The sequence below is a fragment of the Centropristis striata genome, chromosome 1, assembly GCF_030273125.1.
Source record: "Centropristis striata isolate RG_2023a ecotype Rhode Island chromosome 1, C.striata_1.0, whole genome shotgun sequence".
NCBI classification, from domain to species: Eukaryota; Metazoa; Chordata; class Actinopteri; order Perciformes; family Serranidae; genus Centropristis; species Centropristis striata.
In genome coordinates this window covers 27,958,354-27,980,758 of record NC_081517.1, presented here as the reverse complement: position 1 = coordinate 27,980,758, position 22,405 = coordinate 27,958,354, and the positions used below count along the sequence as shown (strand labels likewise).

Genomic DNA, 22,405 nt, shown 5'->3' with positions numbered 1-22,405 from the left:
ATTTTTACCATGACTGTACACTGTGGTCAGCCTGTAAAGTGTATTAAAAACATTCCCAGACTGAAAGTGTTGGTGCAGAGCGTCTTCATAATAAGTCAGAGGAACAAAGGAATCCACCTGTTATAATGAAGTCTTCGTATAATGAGATATGTTTGTTGATTAACATTGCTGTTGCTACGTGGCAAATGGCAGCCATATCCACCTTCAACTATGCTGTAGCATATGCCTTGTTCCAACGGGCTTGATATAATCAGTGCTGATACATTGTTTGACGGTTTATCTGTTCATCTGTCATGTCATCGTCTTATTGACGTAGTTATCTGAATATTTTCAAAGGAACCTTGTCAGGGAAGTCCTGTCTAACATTGACAAAAGGTCAGTGAGTAAAGAGTAGGGCTGGGCATTGCTTACAAAATGGTGATACCAGTACTTATACCTGTACCGCTGATTCAGATATCAGAAGTGTACTTCCTTGAAAATCTTGTCTTTTTTACATTTGATATCCATCATGTAAATGGAAACATTCAGCTACAAATAACACCCCCACCATTCCTTCGCATCCAAATTACTTTTAAATGAAAACATTACACACTGAGCTGTCAACTCCATCAAATACACATGCTTGGCTTCACCACACCACAGACTGTATGGGTTGTAGCTGCTGTGGTAGTGGGCCAATCAGACATCACATCAAATCAAAGAAAGCTTGTGGTGACTGGCTGCGACCAAAACCTACAGTCATTTTTTTCTAAAATTGGCTACAAAAATGATCAGGTGCAACTATAGTTTGACTGTAAATGTTTCAATACTACTTGCTATTGATATATTTAGTTCTGGGGCATATAAAGTCACACAAAACAACATTCTGCGAAATGTGGGTGCAGTCGGTCCTATGTTCATTTGATTATCATCTCAAATGATCACACTGATTCAAATACATGCACAATGGCATCATCCTGCTTACCAGCATATTTTGTGGCTGACATTTCTTTGATATATGTAGTGTGAGTCACTGTACCCAGACTAAAACAGCATAGTCAAGAAGACAAACTATCCACTGTTTGTGGCCAAGATTCTTTCACCTCACACCTTGTTATTTGAGTCCTGTCCTACTCAATCAACAAGTCATTGTGAAATCTCTCTGTGCAATTGTGTCTAAGATAAGCTTGTAAGTTTACATTACTCAGTTGGTCTTATTTCAGGTTTCTACTTAAACATGTTTATGCTCATGTTCAAAAACATCATTATTTTTCAAACTGTCTGTCTGAATATACCTTTATCATCAATGAATCAGACTTTATTTGTCAAGCACTTTTCATACGAAAGAAATATAACACAAAGTGCTTCACATAAAAAGGAGAAAATAATAATAATAATAATAATAATAATAATAATAATAATAATAATAAAACAACATAGAAACAAGCAAAGACCCTCCGCCCATCCCCAACCCTCCACTCCTGACCCTCCATCTCAACGTGGAGCAGTGAGGAAACACTGGTAGCAGGCAGGTTAGAAAGTAATTAGACAAAATAAATCAAAATAAAGTAAGGTATTATAAAATTAAAAAAAAGTAAATAATAATAGCAATAAAAAGTGAAAAGGCTAGATTAAATAAATAATTAAAAAGTAGAGCATGATCATATATATATATATATATATATACATATATATAATAGACTAATAAATATTAGCAAATAAATAAATAAAAGAGAGGATGTAACACGAAGATGCATGAGCAAAAAAATATTGAAAAATGGTTCAAGTAAAAGCCAAATTAAAAAGATAAGTCTTAAGTTTGCTCTTAAAAATATGAACAGTCTCTGAGGCCCTCAGGTCTTCAGGGAGGCTGTTCTGCAAACGTGGACCACAGTGACAAAACGACGCCTCACCGTAAGGTTTTAGTTCTAACTTTTGGTATTATTAAAAGGCCATTCCCAGAAGACCTGAGGGTCCTCGAGGGTTCATAGGATAAAAGTAAATCAGAGGCTGGATAAGACCATTAAGAGATTTATAAACCAGTAGAATAATCTTAAAATCAATTCTGAAGCGCACAGGCAGCCAATGAGGAAACTTTAAAATAGGTGTAATATGAGCTCTCTTTCTGGTCTTTGTCAACAGACGAGCAGCTGAATTTTGTAATAACTGTAATCGATCTAATTATTATATTATTTATTATATACATTTGTTATAATTATCTATGATATAAATATATATACCTCCTTTGTCTGAAACACTCAATTTTAGTGCCAGTCTCTTTAAATAATTAAAAGATCTCCTTTAATTGTACATTTTAAACAGAAAACTGTGTGATACATTTGCAATGAACTATAGCAAATGCAACTACATAATTTAATCCATTAACAGCCCTAATTCAAACACACTCACAGTCCACACAGCCAGTATAGAGACAAGTGAATCCAAACTGACTGATTTTAAAATGGAAAGACTTCATTTTGCACTCCTGCCTGTAACAGAATCACTGCGTCTGGCTCGAGCAGCTGGTCAATCATCAGCTCTTTTGTTGCTAGACCTCTCTGCAGCCTCTCCTGGCTGCACGTCTGGTCTTCAACCAGCCCAGGACAGCACATGTCACTCCGCTCCTCATCTCTCTGCACTGGCTCCCGCTCACAGCACACATCAAATTCAAAGCCTTGTCTCTTGCCTACAAAATAGCAATGGGCATAGAGGCATCGAGAAGAGAAGAGCTGAGATCATTGATAATGGTTTCATGAGAAATGTTTTTCATTTTGGCTTCCCTGGAATCAAGGGCGGTGTCTAGGAAGTTGACACAGGTTTGGGCCTTTCTGATAGCAAAATGAGTCACTCTGTATCTGCCCTGGTGTGACTCATTAACAACAACAAAAAGCAGCTCCCCTTAAGGAGCCTACCGGAACTAACCACTGTGCTGTAGCATATAGGATTTAAGTTGAATCTACTTTAAGGGGTTGTGAAGGGTGTGTGTGAGATTCATCACATCATATCATTCCTTGGTTATCAGTAAACAGTGACAATGTGCCAAACATTGGTTGAGCATTTTCAGTAATTCTGAGGAAGCCCAGTATTCAAGTTTAATTATTTATTTTGGTATCAAGTTGTGCTGTCATCAACCTATTGAACCCTCTGACAGAAGCAGCCCAGCTTCATCTGCCTTGTTAGCTGTATTTATTTAAATATACAGATGAATTCTTATTCAAGTTGGAGCAGTTAAAACAGTGTTTAAACCTTTCCGGGTTGGTCTATTTGGTCAGACAGGGACAACTGCATTTGAACTCACATTAAGTGTCACCAATAACTGTGCTAATGCACCTGGTCATTAAAATGTGTTCACACTAGGCTGTCAAAGATAAGGGGTCGATGCATTTGTCACTAATTGTTTTAACACAGGTAGTGCCATGATGAGCCTTTGCCTGAAGTCGTAGGGTAACTGGAAAGAACTGGTTAAAGACATTTAATAACATAATTATGCTCATTTTCAGGTTTATACTCTTATTTTGGCATGTTTACACTCACACATTATTTTTTCTGTCTGATACCTTTATTCACCCTCTGTCTGAAACATTCAATTTTAGTACCTGTCACTTTAAGTACATGAAATCTCTGCTTTAAAGGTAATAAAAAAAAATGTGTGATACATTTGCAATAAACTATTGAACTAAATATTTAAGCCATTAACAGCTCTAGTTCAAAGTCTACACTGCCAGTATAAATACAAGTGAATCCAAACTAACAGATTTTAGAAACACCTCATTTTGACTTAGGATCATCACACTGATTAATGCTTGTGACTGTAAATGAATATGAATGAATGGGATGATAACATGTTGACATGTTTTCAAAACGTTTTCTGATATTTAGACAGTGACAGTTCCATACATGCCATCCATATTCCTCAAGGTCATTCTTCAGAATTGGTTTTCATTCGCTGGTCTAATTTGCCAATTTAATTAACATTGTGGTTGTGACATCTTACTTGTAAGATCATGTTTAATGAACCACCAAAATTTTGACAAAATGTATCAATTAAAACTAAGATTATTATGTATTGCTGTTTAGGCAGGTATGTTTTGACTTTTTTTATACTCCTTAATTACCTGTTTCCCCCATTCCATTCCCATACTACATATGAATTATGTTCCATTATGATAACAGTGAAAATTATTTATTTTTGTTCCTTTTTTAGGGCCATTGTATTCCTCAGATCACACCTAACATTGTTACTAGGTGAGTTGTTATGTATAGATGAATGTTATGAATGAACAGAGCACTTTATTACAGCATGGGATTTAAGTCTGGCATGTGGACCAACACCATTTGTAAATATTGCATCATGATGTTATGGAAAAAAAATCTTTAATGTATACACTGCAAGTATGGAATTTGTGGATGAATAATTCAAATTTGGAAAGCCTGCTCTGGGCCAGAGTTTTACTGCTGCAAACTGTAAATCTTCTTAAATGAGCTTGCCCTTTAAATGACAGCAGGGTAGTGAGGGCTGGCACGGTAAACATCTGTTTTCTTATGGTTTTCTAACACCTTCACAATGACAAAGGGGAGCAAAAGAGCTACAATAATCATACATACGATGACAAAAATAAGCCAAAATCCAACCATTGGCAATGCAGATATTGGATGCAACATATTGCTCTCTCTATCATAAACACAGTTCAGGTTGCTCTTCAGTCTGTAGACAACTTTACACCTCTGTGAATGTGTCTCTGTGTCTGTGACTTTGAAAACCTCATAGGGAGGAATCAGCACCTGGCTGTTTAGTTTTAACGCTGAGTAATGTGTTATGTCAGCACCGAAACATGTGTATACTTCAAAACATGAAGCATTTCTTGTAAAGTTCCACCCGTCAGAGCCTAATATAAAGGTGCTGAATCGAATCAGATTGATAGTGGTGCTCAGATGTAAAAATGTCTCTGTTCTGTAATGTGTACTATGACACGTCACCTGGCTGTGTTTCAGAATCTGAATGGCTTCACTTAGGGAACGATAAAGGGAACGATGCTCAAATGTCTCTTTAAGTCGCTTTCCACTTCTGTCTGCATTTTCAAGGCTTTTCTTGGCAAGTGGCAGCATAATCTCTGTGTACATGTATATGGCTGCAGAATGATGTTTCTCTATATACTTGTGTGCAGGCTCTCTGGCTTTTTGCTCTGCGTTGCTCCAGGCTTGACTGAAGTTCATGCTGGTGTCCCATTTCTGCACTATAGCTTTATCAGTCACAACTGAAGCTTTGGCTCTGCAGTCATCATTCAGGTCAGGAGTCAGATCCTGCAAGTGGTGAAATAAAGAGAAACATGTTGTTCAGTATGTATCCAGTAGATGGAGATGTACACTAATGAACAATAATAAGCTGGAGCCTTTTGTACTGTTTGTTTGACTTTTTGAATTACACTACCAGTCAAAAGCTTCAGAACACCTCCATATTTCTAGTTATTACTAAAAATTGAAATGATGTAATGTCTTACTGTACTTTGAAATAAAGCACAGAAAAAAAATTAATGGCATTAATGCCTGTAAAAGGCCTGTTTTCTATTAACTTTTTTGTTTGCTTGTTTGACTGACTGAAATGTTCAATTCAAATAAAAAAGGGGGGTGTTCTTAAACATTTGACTGGTATCTTACTTAAAAATGAGAAAAATTTGATTTTTTTTAAACCCAATTTGTACTAATAAACAAATATACAATAACTCCCTTAATGGTATTTTAAGTCCTCTAGATTAATTTTGTGTTATGTCAAATACAAAGTGGTAAATAATACTCTAAGTCTTAAATACCTCTTCACTGATATCCTGCCAGCTGAGCGTCAGATATATGACAACAAACAGCAGCAGTCCCACCAGAAGAACAAGAGAAGTAACAGCACATGCACATACAGTTTTTCTCTGACATTCTCGCCTTTCCCAGGATGGCATAGTGCATCTGGAACACAAGAAATCTGTTGTTAACCCAGAAGAACTGATATCAGAGTGAATATGGTTTCATGAGAAACAATTTTTTATTTCTTGGCTTCCCTGGAATCAACATGGAAATCCCCTACTCTGCCAGGATGAGGGCAATAATAGATCCGTAACGTGAGGTTGTGCAGGTGATGAAAAAAAGCCTGCATTGCCCTTTAAGTACTGACACTGACCACTGTGCTGTGGCATTTCATAAAAATATATGAAATAATGAATACGTTTAATCTTCCTCATTAGTGGATTGTGACTTTCCCTTTAAAATTCATCATATCCGGTGGTGTAGTGGAAGGTATATGCACCCACCTCTTTTCTGGCAGTTTACAGTATACCCACCTATCAGCCAAAAAGTAATTGTAATGTAAAGGAGAGTATACCCACTGCTTGTTAAGCTACCCTTCTATGTAGCAGTACAGTCCCCTCAAGTAGTTACAATCAACTACCACTACACCTCTGGTCATATGATATTATATACCAAGCTCTACTGTAAATCCATTTGACCTAAATAAAATAAACTGTGGAACTACATATTTAGTTATATATATACATACAAGTTATTAAGTGCTTAGCTACTTACTTGACTTTTCACTCCAATCTGCAAAGTTAAAAAGGCAAGAAAGCACATTATATTTTGAAAAAAGTAAAGTTGTGACAGGTATTTATAACTTACCACATCCTGAGCAGCACCATGCTGAAGTTGTGTTTTTTATGTGAGAGGGAGAGCTGTTATTAACCTGTTCCAGAGTGAAAAATGTCCTTGTTTTTCAAGTTTTGCAATCCCACGTCATACCTTTCTTTGTTTAAACACGAGCAAGCTGCCAAACAGGATATACTGATATTACGTCATGTGGGACCTGCCTCTAATAGTGCGAGCAAATGAAATGACAGATTCAGTGAGGAGCAAGGATTTCATTTATACCCAAGAAATACAAATACTGTATGAATTTAAAAATGTAAAACAGTTTATCTCACTAAATACTGTTTAAACATCACATGCAAGATAAGATCCACATCAGGTCTGGCGCATTTGAACAAAAGTTGTCGAAAGATTGTCTGTGCTGTTTGGTTGTACCTGTAAATCCGGTGAGCCGGAACTTCCTTGTTGCCAAACAACACTGTCTCCACACTCTCTCAGAGAGATAAAATGCTGCTGTTGAAGACACTTAACAGGAGAAAGGTAAGCCGAAAACAACAGATACATTGATGAGGATATTTACTGATGAATCAGGCTACAAGGATATATTATGTGGGTCTATGTTATTGTCTATCTTTTATATGTCAGCAATAGAGTCATACATTCTCTTGCAGATTTAAGCATACAAGTTGTCCATGTGCATGCAAATAGAATAATAATACAAAGTCTGGTGCATAGTTATGATGTTGAAAGAGTTTTGGTTTTAAGAGCTATGTCTGTAGCTAAGTTTGACGTTTTTTTTATTTTGCACAATAATAAGACAAAAAGAAAAGGATAAAGAAATAACAAAAGGAAGGTGCAAGTTAACAGCAAGAAACCCAAAAGGGCGTATACAGGGCCTACCTATATTCAAATTTACAAGTTACATTAAAAACAAGTAACTATGAAATAGAAAAAGAAAATAGTTACACATAAAAATGAAGCAAAATTATATTAAAAGTAAAATAAAACAAAGTGTAGGAATGCGTATGCTTGCGAGCCTGTGTATGAGTGTGTGTGCTACTTAGTGACCTGAGCCATCAGAGCAGCCACCAAGGGTAACACGATAGTGAGGAGGGTGAAATCTTGTCAGTTGTCTAGTATTGTACTTATGTAAATTGTGAGTTGACATGGAAATATTCAGAGAATCTCCGGGCTCAAAACTCATGTCCCTGAATACAAACAGACGTGTTTCAGTGAAGTCTGAACCACGACTCTCTCCCTGGAACCCATTAAAATAACCTTACAATTGTTTACAAAACTGCTGGTCGATTTTCTCCAGGAAGTCCCGCCCTCTTGATCGCTGATTCGCCAGTCTTCTTTCATACCGTCACACATCAGGCCACCTGGGCATAACAATCACTGCAGCCCAGGACAAGGCCTTGTGGCCTGCTAACAAACTTGTTATGACGAACATACTGCCTTGTTATGACCTACAGAAATATAACAAGAGCCAACTATTCTTCAATATCTACATGTTCTTTTAAAGGTTAAAAAATATAAGACAGACAATACTATTTTTTGTGATTATAGAATCTTAATTAGTTTAAGCAAATGGAATATATGTAATTAAAGTAATCATAGTTTTCTACATCAATATTAACACACAAACACAATCAATGTATCAAAATCATATTACCTGATTAATATTAATGCATAGAGATAGACATTATCAAGGTTTAGTGAATTACGCATGCATAGTGACCTGTGATGACTGTTGGGAGAAAAATCACAAAGAGGAAAAAGAGAGGAAGACAGTAACATTTCATTTTCAACAAGTATAATATTCAAATTATTCTAACAAGGTTTAGGAATAGAATTTGGAAACGTTGCAAAAAAAATGCATATTTGGTATATATTGCTCTGAAAAATTGTGTCACGGATCAGGGCGGACCCAAACACAGAAGGTAGGCAGAGGCAGGAGTTAGGCAAAAAGGCTTTACTTAAGACAAAAAGCAAAGTTCCAGGCAAAGGTACAGAAACATCAGGCAGGTCAATAACAGGTAGCAGGCAAAGGTCAAAAATCCAACAAGTCATCAAATGCAGGATGCAGAGGAGGCAGGAGCACTAGCTAAAATCTGGCAATGGGGCAGAGGAACTGACAGGCTTAAATAGAGGGTAGCAATGAGCTTCAGGTGTGGAGCCGAATGAGTTTCAGGTTTGTGGCTGATTGAGCAGGAGGAGGAGTTAAAGGAGTGGAAAATTCCCACAGGGATCATGATAAATTGTCATTATCTCGAGTTTTTGGAAAAGGGGAGCAGAAGGATCTAGTCGTTTTGAAAATGTGGCAGTTCTAACAAACTTTTCTGAACAAGATAAATACTATGGAGGTTGGAGGCAAATTTACTAGCCCTGTTGCAGTATATAATGTGTGAATAAATCAAGCTACAATATAAATTAAGTAGACAGTTCTGATTAACCAGGTTACAAATTTTCCTGATGAGGTGTTTTTCTTTTCATCAGAAGTGTGCCAAAGGTGTGTGTGAGCTGAAGACAATGGCAAAGTGGGCAGCCATCTGTGTGTTGTTGGCTGGGGCACTTCTGTTGTATCATGACCCATTTCTACTACTCTGGTGGCCGCTGAAACCTGCTGAGGTGAGATGACAGTTTTTTTGTTTTACATGCAAAAACATGCACACTTAATCTGTTACTGGTGTCGACAAATTTGAGCTGAACATTCCAAAACTTTCTGTAAAAGTTGACTTTGCTCACTGTAGCTTTTCTTATCTGGCACTGCAGGGGAGTAGGGCTCTCCCTCTGGATATGGCGACAGAATCCATTGATGACATGTACGACGGTTGCCAGTCTGAAACAGCCTCTGTGATTGACCTGTTTGGCGTGTTCGAGTGGCACTACAACAGAAACTTCAGTTCCGCTTGGGCTTTGGCTGAGAAGCCTGCAAAGAAACCTGTGCACACGCAGCTGAAAGAAGAGCACGCTGTAGTGATGTACATGTACACAAAAATTAAGTATATACAACAGTATTTCAACCAAGAAGTGAAAACAGGGAAACACATGTACAGCACATATAGATTTAAGTTCCACTATTTCTATTTCTTCCTAACTGACGCTATTCAGCTACTGCGTCACAATCAGACATCGTGCACAACCACCTATCTCAGGACGCAGAAAGTCTTTGACCGCAACGTCATCAACACAAACGTACGATTTGGTGCTTTCACCTTGGCAGCTTCGAGCAAGGGGTCATTTGCATTTAATGGTGATGTTTCTTGTTTTGAGATCTACTCCTGCTTTGGTGCTGATATTACATACTACTCTGCCCTAAAGCAGTTGGGACAGGTGCTAATTCCTCCCTATGAGGTCTTTAAAATCACTCATGTCCTGACAAATGAGCCCTGGTGCAGTGTGGTCTACAAGCTGCAAAGCACCACAACACCAAGGACAGATTTAAATTGTAAATTACATCAAAAAGACATGAAAACATATTTTGGTGCCATTTTAGCAAACTGGCAAAAAAGCAGTGTTGGGATGATGTCAGTGTACATAATATTGATAATTTTTGTATCTTTAATCCTTGTAGCGCAAGGGCACAAGTGTTTTGTGGCCGTAGTGCTCGGTGCTCTGCTGGTGCTGATAATTATCCAAGAGTTAGCCAATGATCAAAGAAGGATAATGGCATCTACAGGTACATCTCAAAAATTTTAATGTTGTGAAAAAGTTCAATATATTTTGTCAATCATTTCAGAAAGTGAAACTTGTACATTATATAGATAGAAATATTTTAAGCCTGTATTTCTTGTAATTTTAATGATTATGGCTTAAAGATAATGAAAACACAAAACTCAGTGTCTCAGCAAATTAGAATATTACATAAGACCAATTTAAAAAAGGTATATTTTAAACAAATGTCATGGTTCTGAAAAGTATGTTAATTTCTATACATTCAATACTTGGTTGGGCCTCCTTTTGCATGAATTACTGAATTAATACGACATGGCATGGAGGAGATCAGCCTATGGCACCATGTTGCTTTGATATCGTCCTTCAGGTCATCTGCGTCTGGTGTCTCTCACCTTCATCTTGACAACAGCCCATAGACTCCTATGGGGTTCAGGTCAGCTGAGTTTGCTGGCCAGTCAAGCACATTAACACCATGGTCATTAAACCAGCTTTTGGTACCTTTGCCAGTTTGGGCAGGTACCAGGTCCTGCTGGAAAATGAAATCAGCATATCCAAAGAGCTTGTGGAAGCACGAAATGCTCTAAAATGTCCTGGTAGAAGGCTGCGCTGGCTGCGAACACAGTGGACCAACAGCAGCAGAAGAAATGGCCCAAAATCACCACTGATGGACTCCAATATTGAACTTTTTCACAATATTCTGATTTTCTGAGACACTGAGTTTTGGGTTTCATTATAAGCCAGAATCATCAAAATGACAAGAAAAACAGGCCTGAAATATTTTGCTCTATGTGTAATGAATCTATATAAAATTGTATGAGTTTCACTTTCTGAAATGATTGACAAAAAGTCTTGAACTTTTTCATGATATTCTATTTTTTTTTTTTTTTTAGATGTACATGTCAACTGACATCTAAATTAGTAATGTCCCTGAAGCAACTCCTATCTGATTGTTACATATCCACCAGAAGACTTTAAAACAATCATTGTTTATTGTTAACATTTGCAGCTAGACTAATTCAAAGTTAAACTATATGTTTTATAGGGTCATTTTAAGTTGGAAAACAAAGTTGTTGGGTTTTTTTTGGAAGGCATTTAATGCTTTATTTGTGTGATGGTCATAGAAAGAGACAAAGTGGAAGACATGTAGTAAAATGCCCTGAGCTGGATTTGAACCTGGGCCCAGCGTCACAGGGACTCAAAGTATTTTTACCTCACTTTCAAAAGTATCCACGAACAGGTAAAAGAAATGTGGTTGTTATTGTATTGAATATAATAATGTATCTATTGGCAAAAATGTATGTGTTATTCATGCTTTTTAAAAAATAAATTTAATTAATGAACAACAGCAGGATTTAAAGGCACAATGGACTCTCTACATTTGTACGGTAAACTTGATTATTTATTGTGTCTTGCCTCTGTAATGTAACATAATGATAAACTGTTGTCCCCTCACCAGGGGTCTCATGTATTAACGCTATATGCGTACAAAAGCATTTCGTAAGCTGTTTTTCCCACACACGCCACATGTATGAAAAGTGAAACTACTGTCTTGTATGCTCTATTTAAATTGTGTTTCATATCTAAACTAAAACTACACCACCTGGCATTGTGTTTACAGTTTATAGCTGACAATGGAGGAAAATACTGTTTCCACCCTCAATAACCCATTCTAAATATTTATTTATTACTATATTTCTATAGCACCTTTCAAAACCAGGGTTACAAGGTGCTTTACAAAGTACATTATCACGGAGGCAATACAACAGTTAAAACAAAAATAACAGAACATCAAAAACAGTGAACAAGCAAAAATAATAGGATACAAAATTAAAATATGTGTAAGACGTTAGAAATCATTGCACAAATGCCAGTCTGTACAAGTGGGTTTTTAAAAGTTTTTTAAAATGATACACAGACTGTAAGACAGTAAAGGCGTGATCTCCCTTTGTCTTGAGCCTAGACCGTGGGACGCTTAACAGTATCTGATTTTGAGATCTGAGGGATCTCGGTATGAGGGGGATAGACTATTATCATTTATTATAATATTTTATATTTCACCTGCGTACTGCTGCTTACTTGTGCAATAATAGAATGTTGACGTCTGCACATTTTTTAAGATTGTAAATGTTCTTAATTCCATAGGCCTATATTAAGCTATTTCCACTATTTTTATATATAGGCCTATACCGAATTTCCCTTCAGTGTTCAAAAAAGTATTTCTGATTCTGATTAATATGGAGCGCAATATAGACCGAGTGAAACAAATTTTTAAATAACCACTGTGTCAAAGTCCCGATCGCCGACTGTTTCCCCTTTGGTTTAACATGGAGATGTTAATGCTGCAGATGCACAGCGATCCATGACGCACAGAGCTCTCTCCCTGGAGAAAAAACGTGTGTGGGAAATCCCTTCAGAATAAGTCAGTTGTGGTACATATATATATACATACATACATATATACATATACATATAGATATACATATTATATATTTACATATATATATATACATACATATACATAATATATAGATACACATATATATGCACATATATATTCACATATATATATGCACACACACACACACACACACACACACACACATATATATATATACACACATATACATATATACATATATATATATATACACACACACACATATGTATACATATATATATACACACACACACACACACACACACAGATACATATATACATATATATTTACATATATATATACAGACATATACATAATATATATATACACATATATATTCATATATATATATACACACACATACATATATATACAGACATATACATATATACATATATATACACATATGTATATATACATATACACATGTATACACACACACACACACACACACACATACATATATATATATATACATAGATATATATACATAGGCCTACTATGTACTTCAGTATAAGTAGTAATACCACACTGTGAAATTGTCTTTGTTGTGGGGAAAAAAATATAATTGTGTAATTATCAGACCGCCATTATATTTTTCATCTCGCGCACCCCCTAGCAGCAGCCTGTGCACCCCTGGGGGTCCGTGCACCACACTTTGGGAATCCCTGATTTAAACTAAAGCTGCTTTAATATTTATTTTATTTATTTATTATAGCAAAGTTCTTTTTGGAAAATATATGACAACCTGTGCACAATATTTTTTCTATGTATTTACACAAGGGGGAGGTTTAAGCTATTGGTTAGCTTAACTTAATTATGATGCAATAATTCACTGCAAAAAGTCTTCTTATGAAGTCATTTCAGTCTATATGTACGTTTTTTGTGACTTCTTGGTTTCTCAAGTAATCAAAATATCTGATGCAGTCTGTTCATATACAAATTATTGTTTCAAGCATTTTCCAAAATTATCTTTTACACAACACATGCCTATTCTCTGTTGTTCTCATGCTTTCTTCCTCTCTTGTAAATGACAGCCAATAAGACATAATGGTTCATATTAAGAAGTGAAAATGTTGGACAATAACTAAAAAAACAATTTAGAAATTCCATATTGTAACATTCAAAACAGAAACAATAACGACTGAAGAGGAGGTTGTGTACCTTAAATACCACAAACACTCCAGGATATTACATTTATTCAAAATGTATATATAAATGAATGTATTCAGAGCCAATCCTAGCGGGCATCGTATGAGTGGCGGGGTATTTACCGTCATCCAATTTCCAGAGTATAAATAAATGGTATCCTGCCAAACAGATTCACAATACAAAGAAGAGAGAACCCCTCTGCCCTATTTTATTTTATATATACATTGAAGCGTTAGCCTAGCAGTAAGACAAAATGTAGCACTTTACACAGAAGATATAACTGTGTATTTTACATCACCAGAAGAATCAGTGCATCGATTAATGAAGCCATTTTTACACTATAGGTAGTCATTGTAGTATCCATAGTGAATAAGAAATAATGTGAATAATTAAATACTAAGGCAGAAAGACAGGGTTATAAGTTGAAAGGGGACATACAAAAATGAAATATCAGTAACAAGGTGAGCTCTATGAGAATAATTACAGTGCAATATGTTTGGAAAGTTAAAAAAAAAAAAAAGACTTAAAGGATTTAAAGGCATGGAGACCAAAGTGAAGAAAAGCATAAGCAGTGTAAACAGTGAAAAAACGTTTTATCCCAAGTATTAAAAAAACAATACCAGGACCGTATTTTGTATGAAATAAAATTATTTTGAATAATAGAAGACAGAGAATGAAAAGCCTCACCGCAGGGGGAAAAGAAGAAAGGGTTAGGTGTTCTGCATTTGCAGCATAATGTCATGCACACATTATTGAAATAATGAAATGGATAAAGGGGAAACAGAAGCCAAATGAGTTCTTGTAGAATAACAAATTGCACTGATTTCCTTTAGGAGATTATCTTTTTATAGTAAAGGCATCTTCTTCAATTATTTCCAAGAAAGCAACATTACAGTGGCTTGCAAAAGTATTCATCCCTCTTGGATGTTTCAACCTTTTGTTGCTTTTACACATGAAATCATGGTCAATATAATTTGGCCTTTTTAAAAAGAATTTGCAAAAAAAAAACCCTCTTTAATATCAAGGTGAAAACAGATTTTTGCTAAATAATGTAAATTATTAATTAATTAAAAATATCTAAGTTAAAATAAATGATTGCATAAGTATCCATACCCTTTAAAGTAACTGAACTAATTGAACAGAGTTCCAGCTAGTTGATGCAGCAGTGTCACTTAGTGAGAAGGAGATCACCTGAGTCCAGCTGATGTGTCAAGTGATCATAGTATAAAAACATCTGTGTCTGGGAGGTCCAGTCTCTGGTTCATCACTATTCCTGCTACAATTGCAACATGAAGACAAAAGAACACTCCTAGCAACTCAGAGAAAAGATTCTTGAAAAGTATAAGTCAAGAGATGGCTACAAAGAAATGTCCAGCTAACTAGACCTCACAGAGTTCAGTTAAACCATCATTAAGAAATGGAAGCAGTATGGCACTTTTTAAAACCTGCCTAGATAGAGCTGGCCGTCCTCACAATCTGAGTGACCGGACAAGAAGAAGACTGGAGAGGTTGGTCACCAAGACACCTAGGACCACTCTGCAGGAGCTATAAGCTTCGGTGGCTCAGATAGGAGAGACTGCACATACAACAACTGTTGCCAACTGTTCTTCACCAGTCGGAGCTGTATGAGAGAAAAAAAGCTCATGAAATCTGGCCTGGGATTCACCCAAATGCATGTGGGAGACTCCAGGGTCAATTGGAAGAAGGTTCTATGGTCTGATGAGACAAAAACTCACCTTTTTGGCCATCAGACTAGACGCTATGGCGAACACCAAACACTGAACATCACCACAAACGCACCATCTCCAGCCTGAAGTATGGTGGTGGCAGCATCATGCTCTGGGAATGTTTCTCAGCAGCAGGCCCTGGAAGGCTGCAGGACCAGTCTTCTTGTTGTCCGGTCACTAAGATTGAGAGGATGGCCAGCTCTAGGCAGATTTAAACAAGTGCCATACTGCTTCCATTTTTTAATGATGGTTTAACTGAACTCTGTGGGATGTCCAGTGAGCTGGACATTTCTTTGTAGCCATCTCCTGACTTATACTTTTCAATGATCTTTTCTCTGAGTTGCTTGAAGTGTTCTTTTGTCTTCCTGTTGCAATTGTAGCAGGAATAGTGATGAACCAGAGACTGGACCTCCCACACACAGATGTTTTTATACTACGATCACTTGACACACATCAGCTGCACTCAGGTGATCTCGAGTTCTGGAACTCTGTTGAATTAGGTCAGTTACTTTAAAGGGGATGAATACTTATGCAATCATTTATTTTAACTTATATATTTTTAATTAATTGACATTATTTTGTAAAAATCTGTTTTCACTTTGATATCAAGGAGGTTTTTTTTGCAAATTCTTTTTAAGAGGGCCAAATTATATTGACCATGATTTCATGTGTTAAAGCAACAAAAGGTTGAAACATCCAAGGGGGATGAATACTTTTGCAAGCCACTGTATATGAGTGGGAGTAGGGAACTGGTGACCAGTGGTGGGCCGTCAGGGCCAGCAAGGCCTTCTCTGCTGGCCTAACATAACCAGAAATCATGATCATAATTATGATAAAGGTTAATTTAATTTTTGATTTTCTTTCCCTAAATATCTAAAAGTATTCATATTCTCTTCATGTCATATTATGCTCCTTTCAGTGCTGTTGTTTTTAGGTTAGAGTTTTTATCCAATCAGAATTCAGCTATCTTATGTTGCCAGGCTGTATGAAATCTGCCCGGGCCTTCAGAATCAACAATGCGGGCGTCTGTGCACTGTAAGTGAACGGGCAAATACAGTTGATAGATAGTTGCGATAGCCAATCAGATCACGAGTTGTGTCAGTAAGGCCCTCTAGCTGGCCTCACGTTGAACGTGACATTTACGCGTCCTGTGATTGGATATGGATACTTAGTAGTTTGAGCCACGGCAGTGCTATGCAGATCAACAGCATAGATATATGTCTATGATCAACAGTCACACCCGGCCGGGACTGTTAACGGTATGTCAATAATCTGGCGCATTGGCGCAGCTGTGTGGTTGTACTCAAAGCAACAGGTCACAGAAAGTCGTGATACGTCACGTTTTGACATGAAAAAGTTTTTTTTTACAAAGAGACTTGTTTATTGTGTCGCTGTCGCCAAAGTAGCCTATGGCCGTCTTGTTAGTGTCTTTCTGATATTAAACTGCGATTTTGCAATGTATTGTACAATCTTGTTAAAGCGTGCATATTCTTTGTGGACTCATTTAATAAAACTTTTTGGAAAGATAATTTTAAAGACCCTTTTATTTTTAAGTTTTGACAGTAGCATATCAGATATGCTTTAATTGCTGATGCGGTATTGTTGATTTTTAAAATGCACCGGATAATAGCCCATTTTGTAAACAACTGAGGTGATGCAATGCCTAGTAGTGCTTAAGTGTGTTTCTAACTACTCTCCAGTCCTGGTGTTATAAATGCTGGCAAAATGAAAGGTATTTATTGACTAAGTTGGACATCACTGAAGGCCTAAGTGTGAAATGCACCGCCCGCCACCGGTTACTTGGCTGATATATATAGCCTATAGGTTAATTAAAACACAATTAATTAATTTTTTTGATCAATTCACTTATTAATCACCTTCTCTATCAGTTACAAAAGTTTGATTCAAATGTAAAACAAGTAAAAATAAAAATTGTTTCAAAAGTTGTTTTTCTCTTGTTCCGTTCCTTTAGACGTTTTGAGTTTTGTGTTGCCATAGAAACCATAGAGGTGGAGAAAAAAGCCGACTGCGGGAGGAAGAGTGAAACTTGGAAGATATCAGCAGGATAGGAGACGGAAACTCGAAGATTTGATTAGTGAGAGCCTTCAGAAACAACAGGCAGAGATGAATCGGGACTCACAGTGAGTTCATGAACGGTGTTTCTCCCGCTGCAACGTGCGAAGCGCAGCCAGAATCAATCCGAGCGGTCAATGTCAATAACTTTGTCCTGTGTGTGAGCAGGAGGCCGCCTGCGGGGACCAGCCCGCTGCAGACAGGACATGACACGAGCTTTGCCCTCTTGGATCTGCAGCAGAAACGCAGAGAAGCAGATTTGCTGTACGAAAAGCTCAAGGAGCGCAAACAGGTGCGTCAAAATCACTGCAGATCTCTCTCTCTCTCTCTCTCTCTCTCTCTCTCTCTCTCTCTCTCTGTCTCTCTCACTCCCTCTCTTTCTCTTTTCTTTCTTCTTTTTCCTGCTTTATTATTATTGTTTTATTTACTTATTTACCTTATTGTTTATTCTAAGTTTACAATGATTAGTTTTCCACTATAAAACATATACATTTTGCAGGGATGCTACAAGTATAAAGAATATGATATGTAAACAAATGAAAAGTAAATGTCTATTAAATCACAGACGCTAAATTTAACTCCATATTCACTGCCTTAAATCAGGCTGTTAGAAATGCATGTTGGTCAAACTCCTGCCCAAATTAGATTAGATTAGATCAGATTAGATTAGATTAAATGAAATATTCCTTTATAAGTACCAAAATGACCAAACATTTTCAGTATAACAGCAAAAATAGAAAGAAGTAGCAATAAAATAACAATAAATACAACCAAATAATATTAACAAGAAATATTAAGGTCTCAACAATTAGTAATATTATTAAAGTATTAACTTAAGGCAGACAAACTTTAAAATATGTCCACCCTGTCGACAACATTATCATTGTATGATAATAAAATGCACACTTTTAGAAAGGTATTTAGTCCCTTTCTCAACAATATATTTTATTTAATGAAAAAAGTCAATAACGAAATTATTGCTAAATATTTCTTTTCCTTTAAAAATCTGTTATAGTTCTTTTAAAAATAGACGAGATATCTGATCAAACATTCACACAACAATATAGCCTTCATTTGTTTCTAAATAAATCATGCAAAAGGTTATGCTACTGTGTGACAGTAATTTATTTGCATAAAACATGAAGATGGGACAAAGGCTTTAATGGATTCTAGAGGAGAAGCCATAATTTAATAAATAACAGGAAATGCTTAAGCATTATAACAAGTGATTGCAGGAAAAATTATTTTATCAGTTAGCTGAACAAATGTTTACATTCAAAAAAATGTTATGGACACATATGTTATAGCAAAATGACTTTGCTATTTAAACCCCATATTATGAACAACTGGATTAGGAGTATGCCATTTTATGGAGAAATAATAATTTTCTTTAGGTAAATCCAAATTTCCTTAATATATTGAAACCTGTTTTTCTTTTAAGCAGAGTGTGCAGAATGAATATTTAGCTGACAAATCTGTAACATTTGAATCCACCCCATAATAATCTGGTTTGCTGTAGTTGCAATCAACCCAGTATTGCAGTAAATGTGGTCTTCAGTACTCTGAATTAATATAAGGCAGACTGGAGAAGATTTACTCATATTGAATATCTTTAGGGAATAGCATAGTAGGATTATGGGCATATTAATATCATATAGAACTTTATTATCTACTCCTGGAGGTCGCTCTGCTCTGAGTCATTTTTTCCTGCTGTGTGTGTTTTTATGTAGAAATTGGAGAACTTACAGCAGTGTGCAGATGAGTTGGAGGAAGAGATAAAGAAAGTAAAGGAGTTCAGTCGTGATACGTTGCTGAAGGTACAGTACAGCAAAGGACCACTTCACTCACATTGCTTCTGTATCACACTGGATGTGTTATATATATATATATATATATATATATATATATTTATTTTTTTATTAATTCTTCTTTTCGAACCGAAAAAAAAAAAAAAAAAAAAAACATAAACTACAACAGCGTAGGCTAGATGCATATACATATTAATACACATACTCACATAGGCACCATTAAACAGATGTACATAAACATATAAACATTTACACACATACAGTATATATAACCCTATACATATACATGCATCTGCCCCGTCTAAGTAATAAGATAGATATAAGAACCAGTTAACTTAATATTCAATATACATTTCCCTATATCATTTTGGTTCGAAAAAAAAGGGAGTAGGCTGAAGTATAAAATACTTATCTAGGCCTATCCCCTGATACTCAACACTTCAAAATAAGAAATTGTATCTCTATATATAGCCACTTAATGTCAAATTTTCAATTTCATGACTGGAACTGAACGACAACAGACAAACTAAACCCCTCTGTGTCCCTCCCTGTAGACTCAGGCTGCAGATGAAGCTGCTGATAGAGCAGAGAGGGAGAGGAAAGAGGAGATTCGGGTGCAGGAGGATCTGGAGAGGTTAAAGGTGGAGTGTGCCACATTGAGGGAGACAAATGAGGAGCTGAAGAGTCAGGTGGACAGACTCGCTTGGTCTAAGAAATTCCTGGAACAAGTGGTCAAAATGACAAAGGTACTGCAAGGATTTTTTACACATGGCAGAGAAACTACAGTAGCAGTCAAAAGTTTGGACACACCTTCTCAATCAATGGTTTTTCTTTATTTTTTTCTTACATTTTCTACATTGTAGATTAATATTAAATACATCAAAATTATGAAGGAGCACATACAACCTATTTAGAAACTATTGGAGTTGGCAGGTTCTATTTTACCTTTGTAGATTAATACTGAATACATCAAAAATATGAAATCTGGAATTATGTAATAAAAAATAAGTTTTATATTTTAGATTCTTTAACGTAGACAACTTTTGCATTGAAAGTCTCAAACACATTCAAAAGGCAATACATTCCATGATTTAACTCTTGACAAGACGTAACTGAAAACAATTCCGAAAGTGTGCAAAGCTCCCCAAATGTGTTTCATCATAGTTTTGATTTCTTCCGTATTTATCTACAATTTTGAAAATAATAAAAATGAAGATAACTTTTAACTGGTGCTGTAAATCTAGTAGGATATTTACTAAACAGTCTGTCAATGGCCACCTAACCTGCCATCTCCAATAGTTCCCAAACTATTATAGATAACTCATTGTTCTGCTGCTCAAAAGGCATAAACATCTCACCAGGTTTTTCATCACATAGCCTCTCCAGTATAAAGCAAAAGTTAATTTTTGACCCCTGGAAATTGTTTAGTCGTGGTGGTAAGCCTTCCTAAATCTTGACTCATCGTGTCTCTTTTAATGATGGCATAAACAGTGAAATAACACTTCAAACTTTTTCTTCCAACTGGTTCATGTTTTATTTCACAAAAGTGCATTAATTTGTATGATGTTTGCAGCAGTGGTCATGTTTTGAGAAGATAATGAAGGTTAATATCGTAGCTGCACCTTTCATGTGTGTGTTACAGTTTGATGATATAGAGGCACTCACGGCTCATTGTGAGAATCTTCTCCACTTTCGAGACCAACTGTATCGGAGGGAGAGTGAGGCGCTGGAGCAGGTCGACCAGGAGAGAAAAGCACTGCTGACACTGGAAGACAAGCATCACTTCCTGCGGCTGCACAAGAACAACCAGCTGTCCAAGCTCCAGACCGAGCTGGAGGAGACACGCTCCGAAGCTCACACATGGGTATCAGACACAAAAGAGTCCGTCATCAGAGACAAATACTATCAAAATCTTCTGTGCTAAACTTAATCGTCCCGGTCTTCACACAGGAGAGAAAGTGGAACCACATTCAGGAAACGGCAGCAAAGAAGACACTCCGACTGGGACAGATCAAGATAGCCACTCTCAACCTCTTTGAAATGATAGATGACAAGGTAAAAGACGAGGAAGCTGTGGATATAAACGACACAGAGAAACAGCTGGACCAGGTAGTGTGCACCCTGACAGAGCAGAGACATGACAAATGGGCAGAGCAACAGAAAACTTACAGTTTCCTTCTGTCTCCTTCTTAGCTCAAGATGTTCTTCCAGGACCATCAGGACATGGTGAATAAACATCAAACTCCCTCACAGAGACATGATGGACAGAAAAAAGACAAGCGTGTTGTAATTCACAGTGAAAAAAAACATAGTTAGAAATGCCTTAAACATACCTTTCCCTGCTGCTTTAAAACTGAACAAGTATTGAATAAACTCTGCAATTTAAATGAACCATGAACTTGAAGACAGTAACCCTCAATAAACTGACACTGAGGTCAAACAACAACTGATTAATCCTCCTGCTTTGCTACTTACAGTAGTAAAACTAGAGACATGTTTATAGTTCATGCTGGGAAGTATGCTAAGAGCCGACCAATATTTCTCAAAAAACGTATTACGTCATTGTAATTAGCATGGCTTGATTATATGAGCTTGACTCATTTTAAGCTCTGAAATGGTTCTGACAGTAGGAACTATATTTGAGGATGACTCATTTAACCAGTGGTGGAATGTAACTAAGTACATTTACAAGTATTGCTTACACTTTAGATAAAAAACAAACAATATGTTTGTACTGTATACTATATGATATGATGTAGAGCTCTACTACTAATTATAGTATATAATAATTATAGTAGTAGGTCACACAAAACACATTAAAATGCTCTAAGATGTATTTTTAGTGATCAAAACAGAATAATATAATGTTCTATAACAATATGTGGATATAAAATGTGGAAGAAACTGATCTGTATAATGAGTACTT

General features: G+C 36.3%; 3 protein-coding genes across 6 annotated transcripts; 2 read left to right on the top strand and 1 right to left on the bottom strand.

Moving 5' to 3' along the window:
- Window positions 1–3,347: 3,347 nt before the first annotated feature.
- LOC131974763 (T-cell ecto-ADP-ribosyltransferase 1-like) lies at window positions 3,348–8,893 on the bottom strand. 2 transcript variants are annotated; one of them, XM_059337221.1, is made up of 4 exons: window positions 7,039–8,893; window positions 6,637–6,700; window positions 5,787–5,931; window positions 3,348–5,280 (listed from the first exon to the last, which is right to left on the bottom strand). In XM_059337221.1, the coding sequence occupies exons 3-4, from the start codon at window positions 5,922–5,924 to the stop codon at window positions 4,471–4,473; spliced, it is 948 nt and encodes a 315-aa protein (XP_059193204.1). In that variant the 5' UTR covers window positions 5,925–5,931; window positions 6,637–6,700; window positions 7,039–8,893; the 3' UTR covers window positions 3,348–4,470. The 2 variants fall into 2 exon arrangements, with proteins under 2 accessions (XP_059193204.1, XP_059193197.1); XM_059337214.1 differs by lacking the exon at window positions 7,039–8,893 and having other exon boundaries at window positions 6,637–6,755.
- LOC131974746 (ecto-ADP-ribosyltransferase 4-like) lies at window positions 8,873–11,626 on the top strand. Of its 2 annotated transcripts, none has more exons than XM_059337193.1 (3): window positions 8,873–8,969; window positions 9,103–9,234; window positions 9,379–11,626. In XM_059337193.1, exons 1-3 carry the CDS (start codon window positions 8,964–8,966, stop codon window positions 10,303–10,305), a joined length of 1,065 nt encoding a protein of 354 aa, XP_059193176.1. In that variant the 5' UTR covers window positions 8,873–8,963; the 3' UTR covers window positions 10,306–11,626. The 2 variants fall into 2 exon arrangements, with proteins under 2 accessions (XP_059193176.1, XP_059193184.1); XM_059337201.1 differs by having other exon boundaries at window positions 8,910–8,969; window positions 9,106–9,234.
- Window positions 11,627–16,523: 4,897 nt separating this feature from the next.
- LOC131974702 (coiled-coil domain-containing protein 42-like) lies at window positions 16,524–21,870 on the top strand. Of its 2 annotated transcripts, none has more exons than XM_059337131.1 (8): window positions 16,524–16,857; window positions 17,571–17,739; window positions 17,840–17,963; window positions 19,402–19,488; window positions 20,034–20,225; window positions 21,122–21,343; window positions 21,430–21,588; window positions 21,673–21,870. In XM_059337131.1, the coding sequence occupies exons 2-8, from the start codon at window positions 17,723–17,725 to the stop codon at window positions 21,793–21,795; spliced, it is 924 nt and encodes a 307-aa protein (XP_059193114.1). In that variant the 5' UTR covers window positions 16,524–16,857; window positions 17,571–17,722; the 3' UTR covers window positions 21,796–21,870. The 2 variants fall into 2 exon arrangements, with proteins under 2 accessions (XP_059193114.1, XP_059193121.1); XM_059337138.1 differs by having other exon boundaries at window positions 16,758–16,857; window positions 17,597–17,739.
- Window positions 21,871–22,405: the final 535 nt, after the last annotated feature.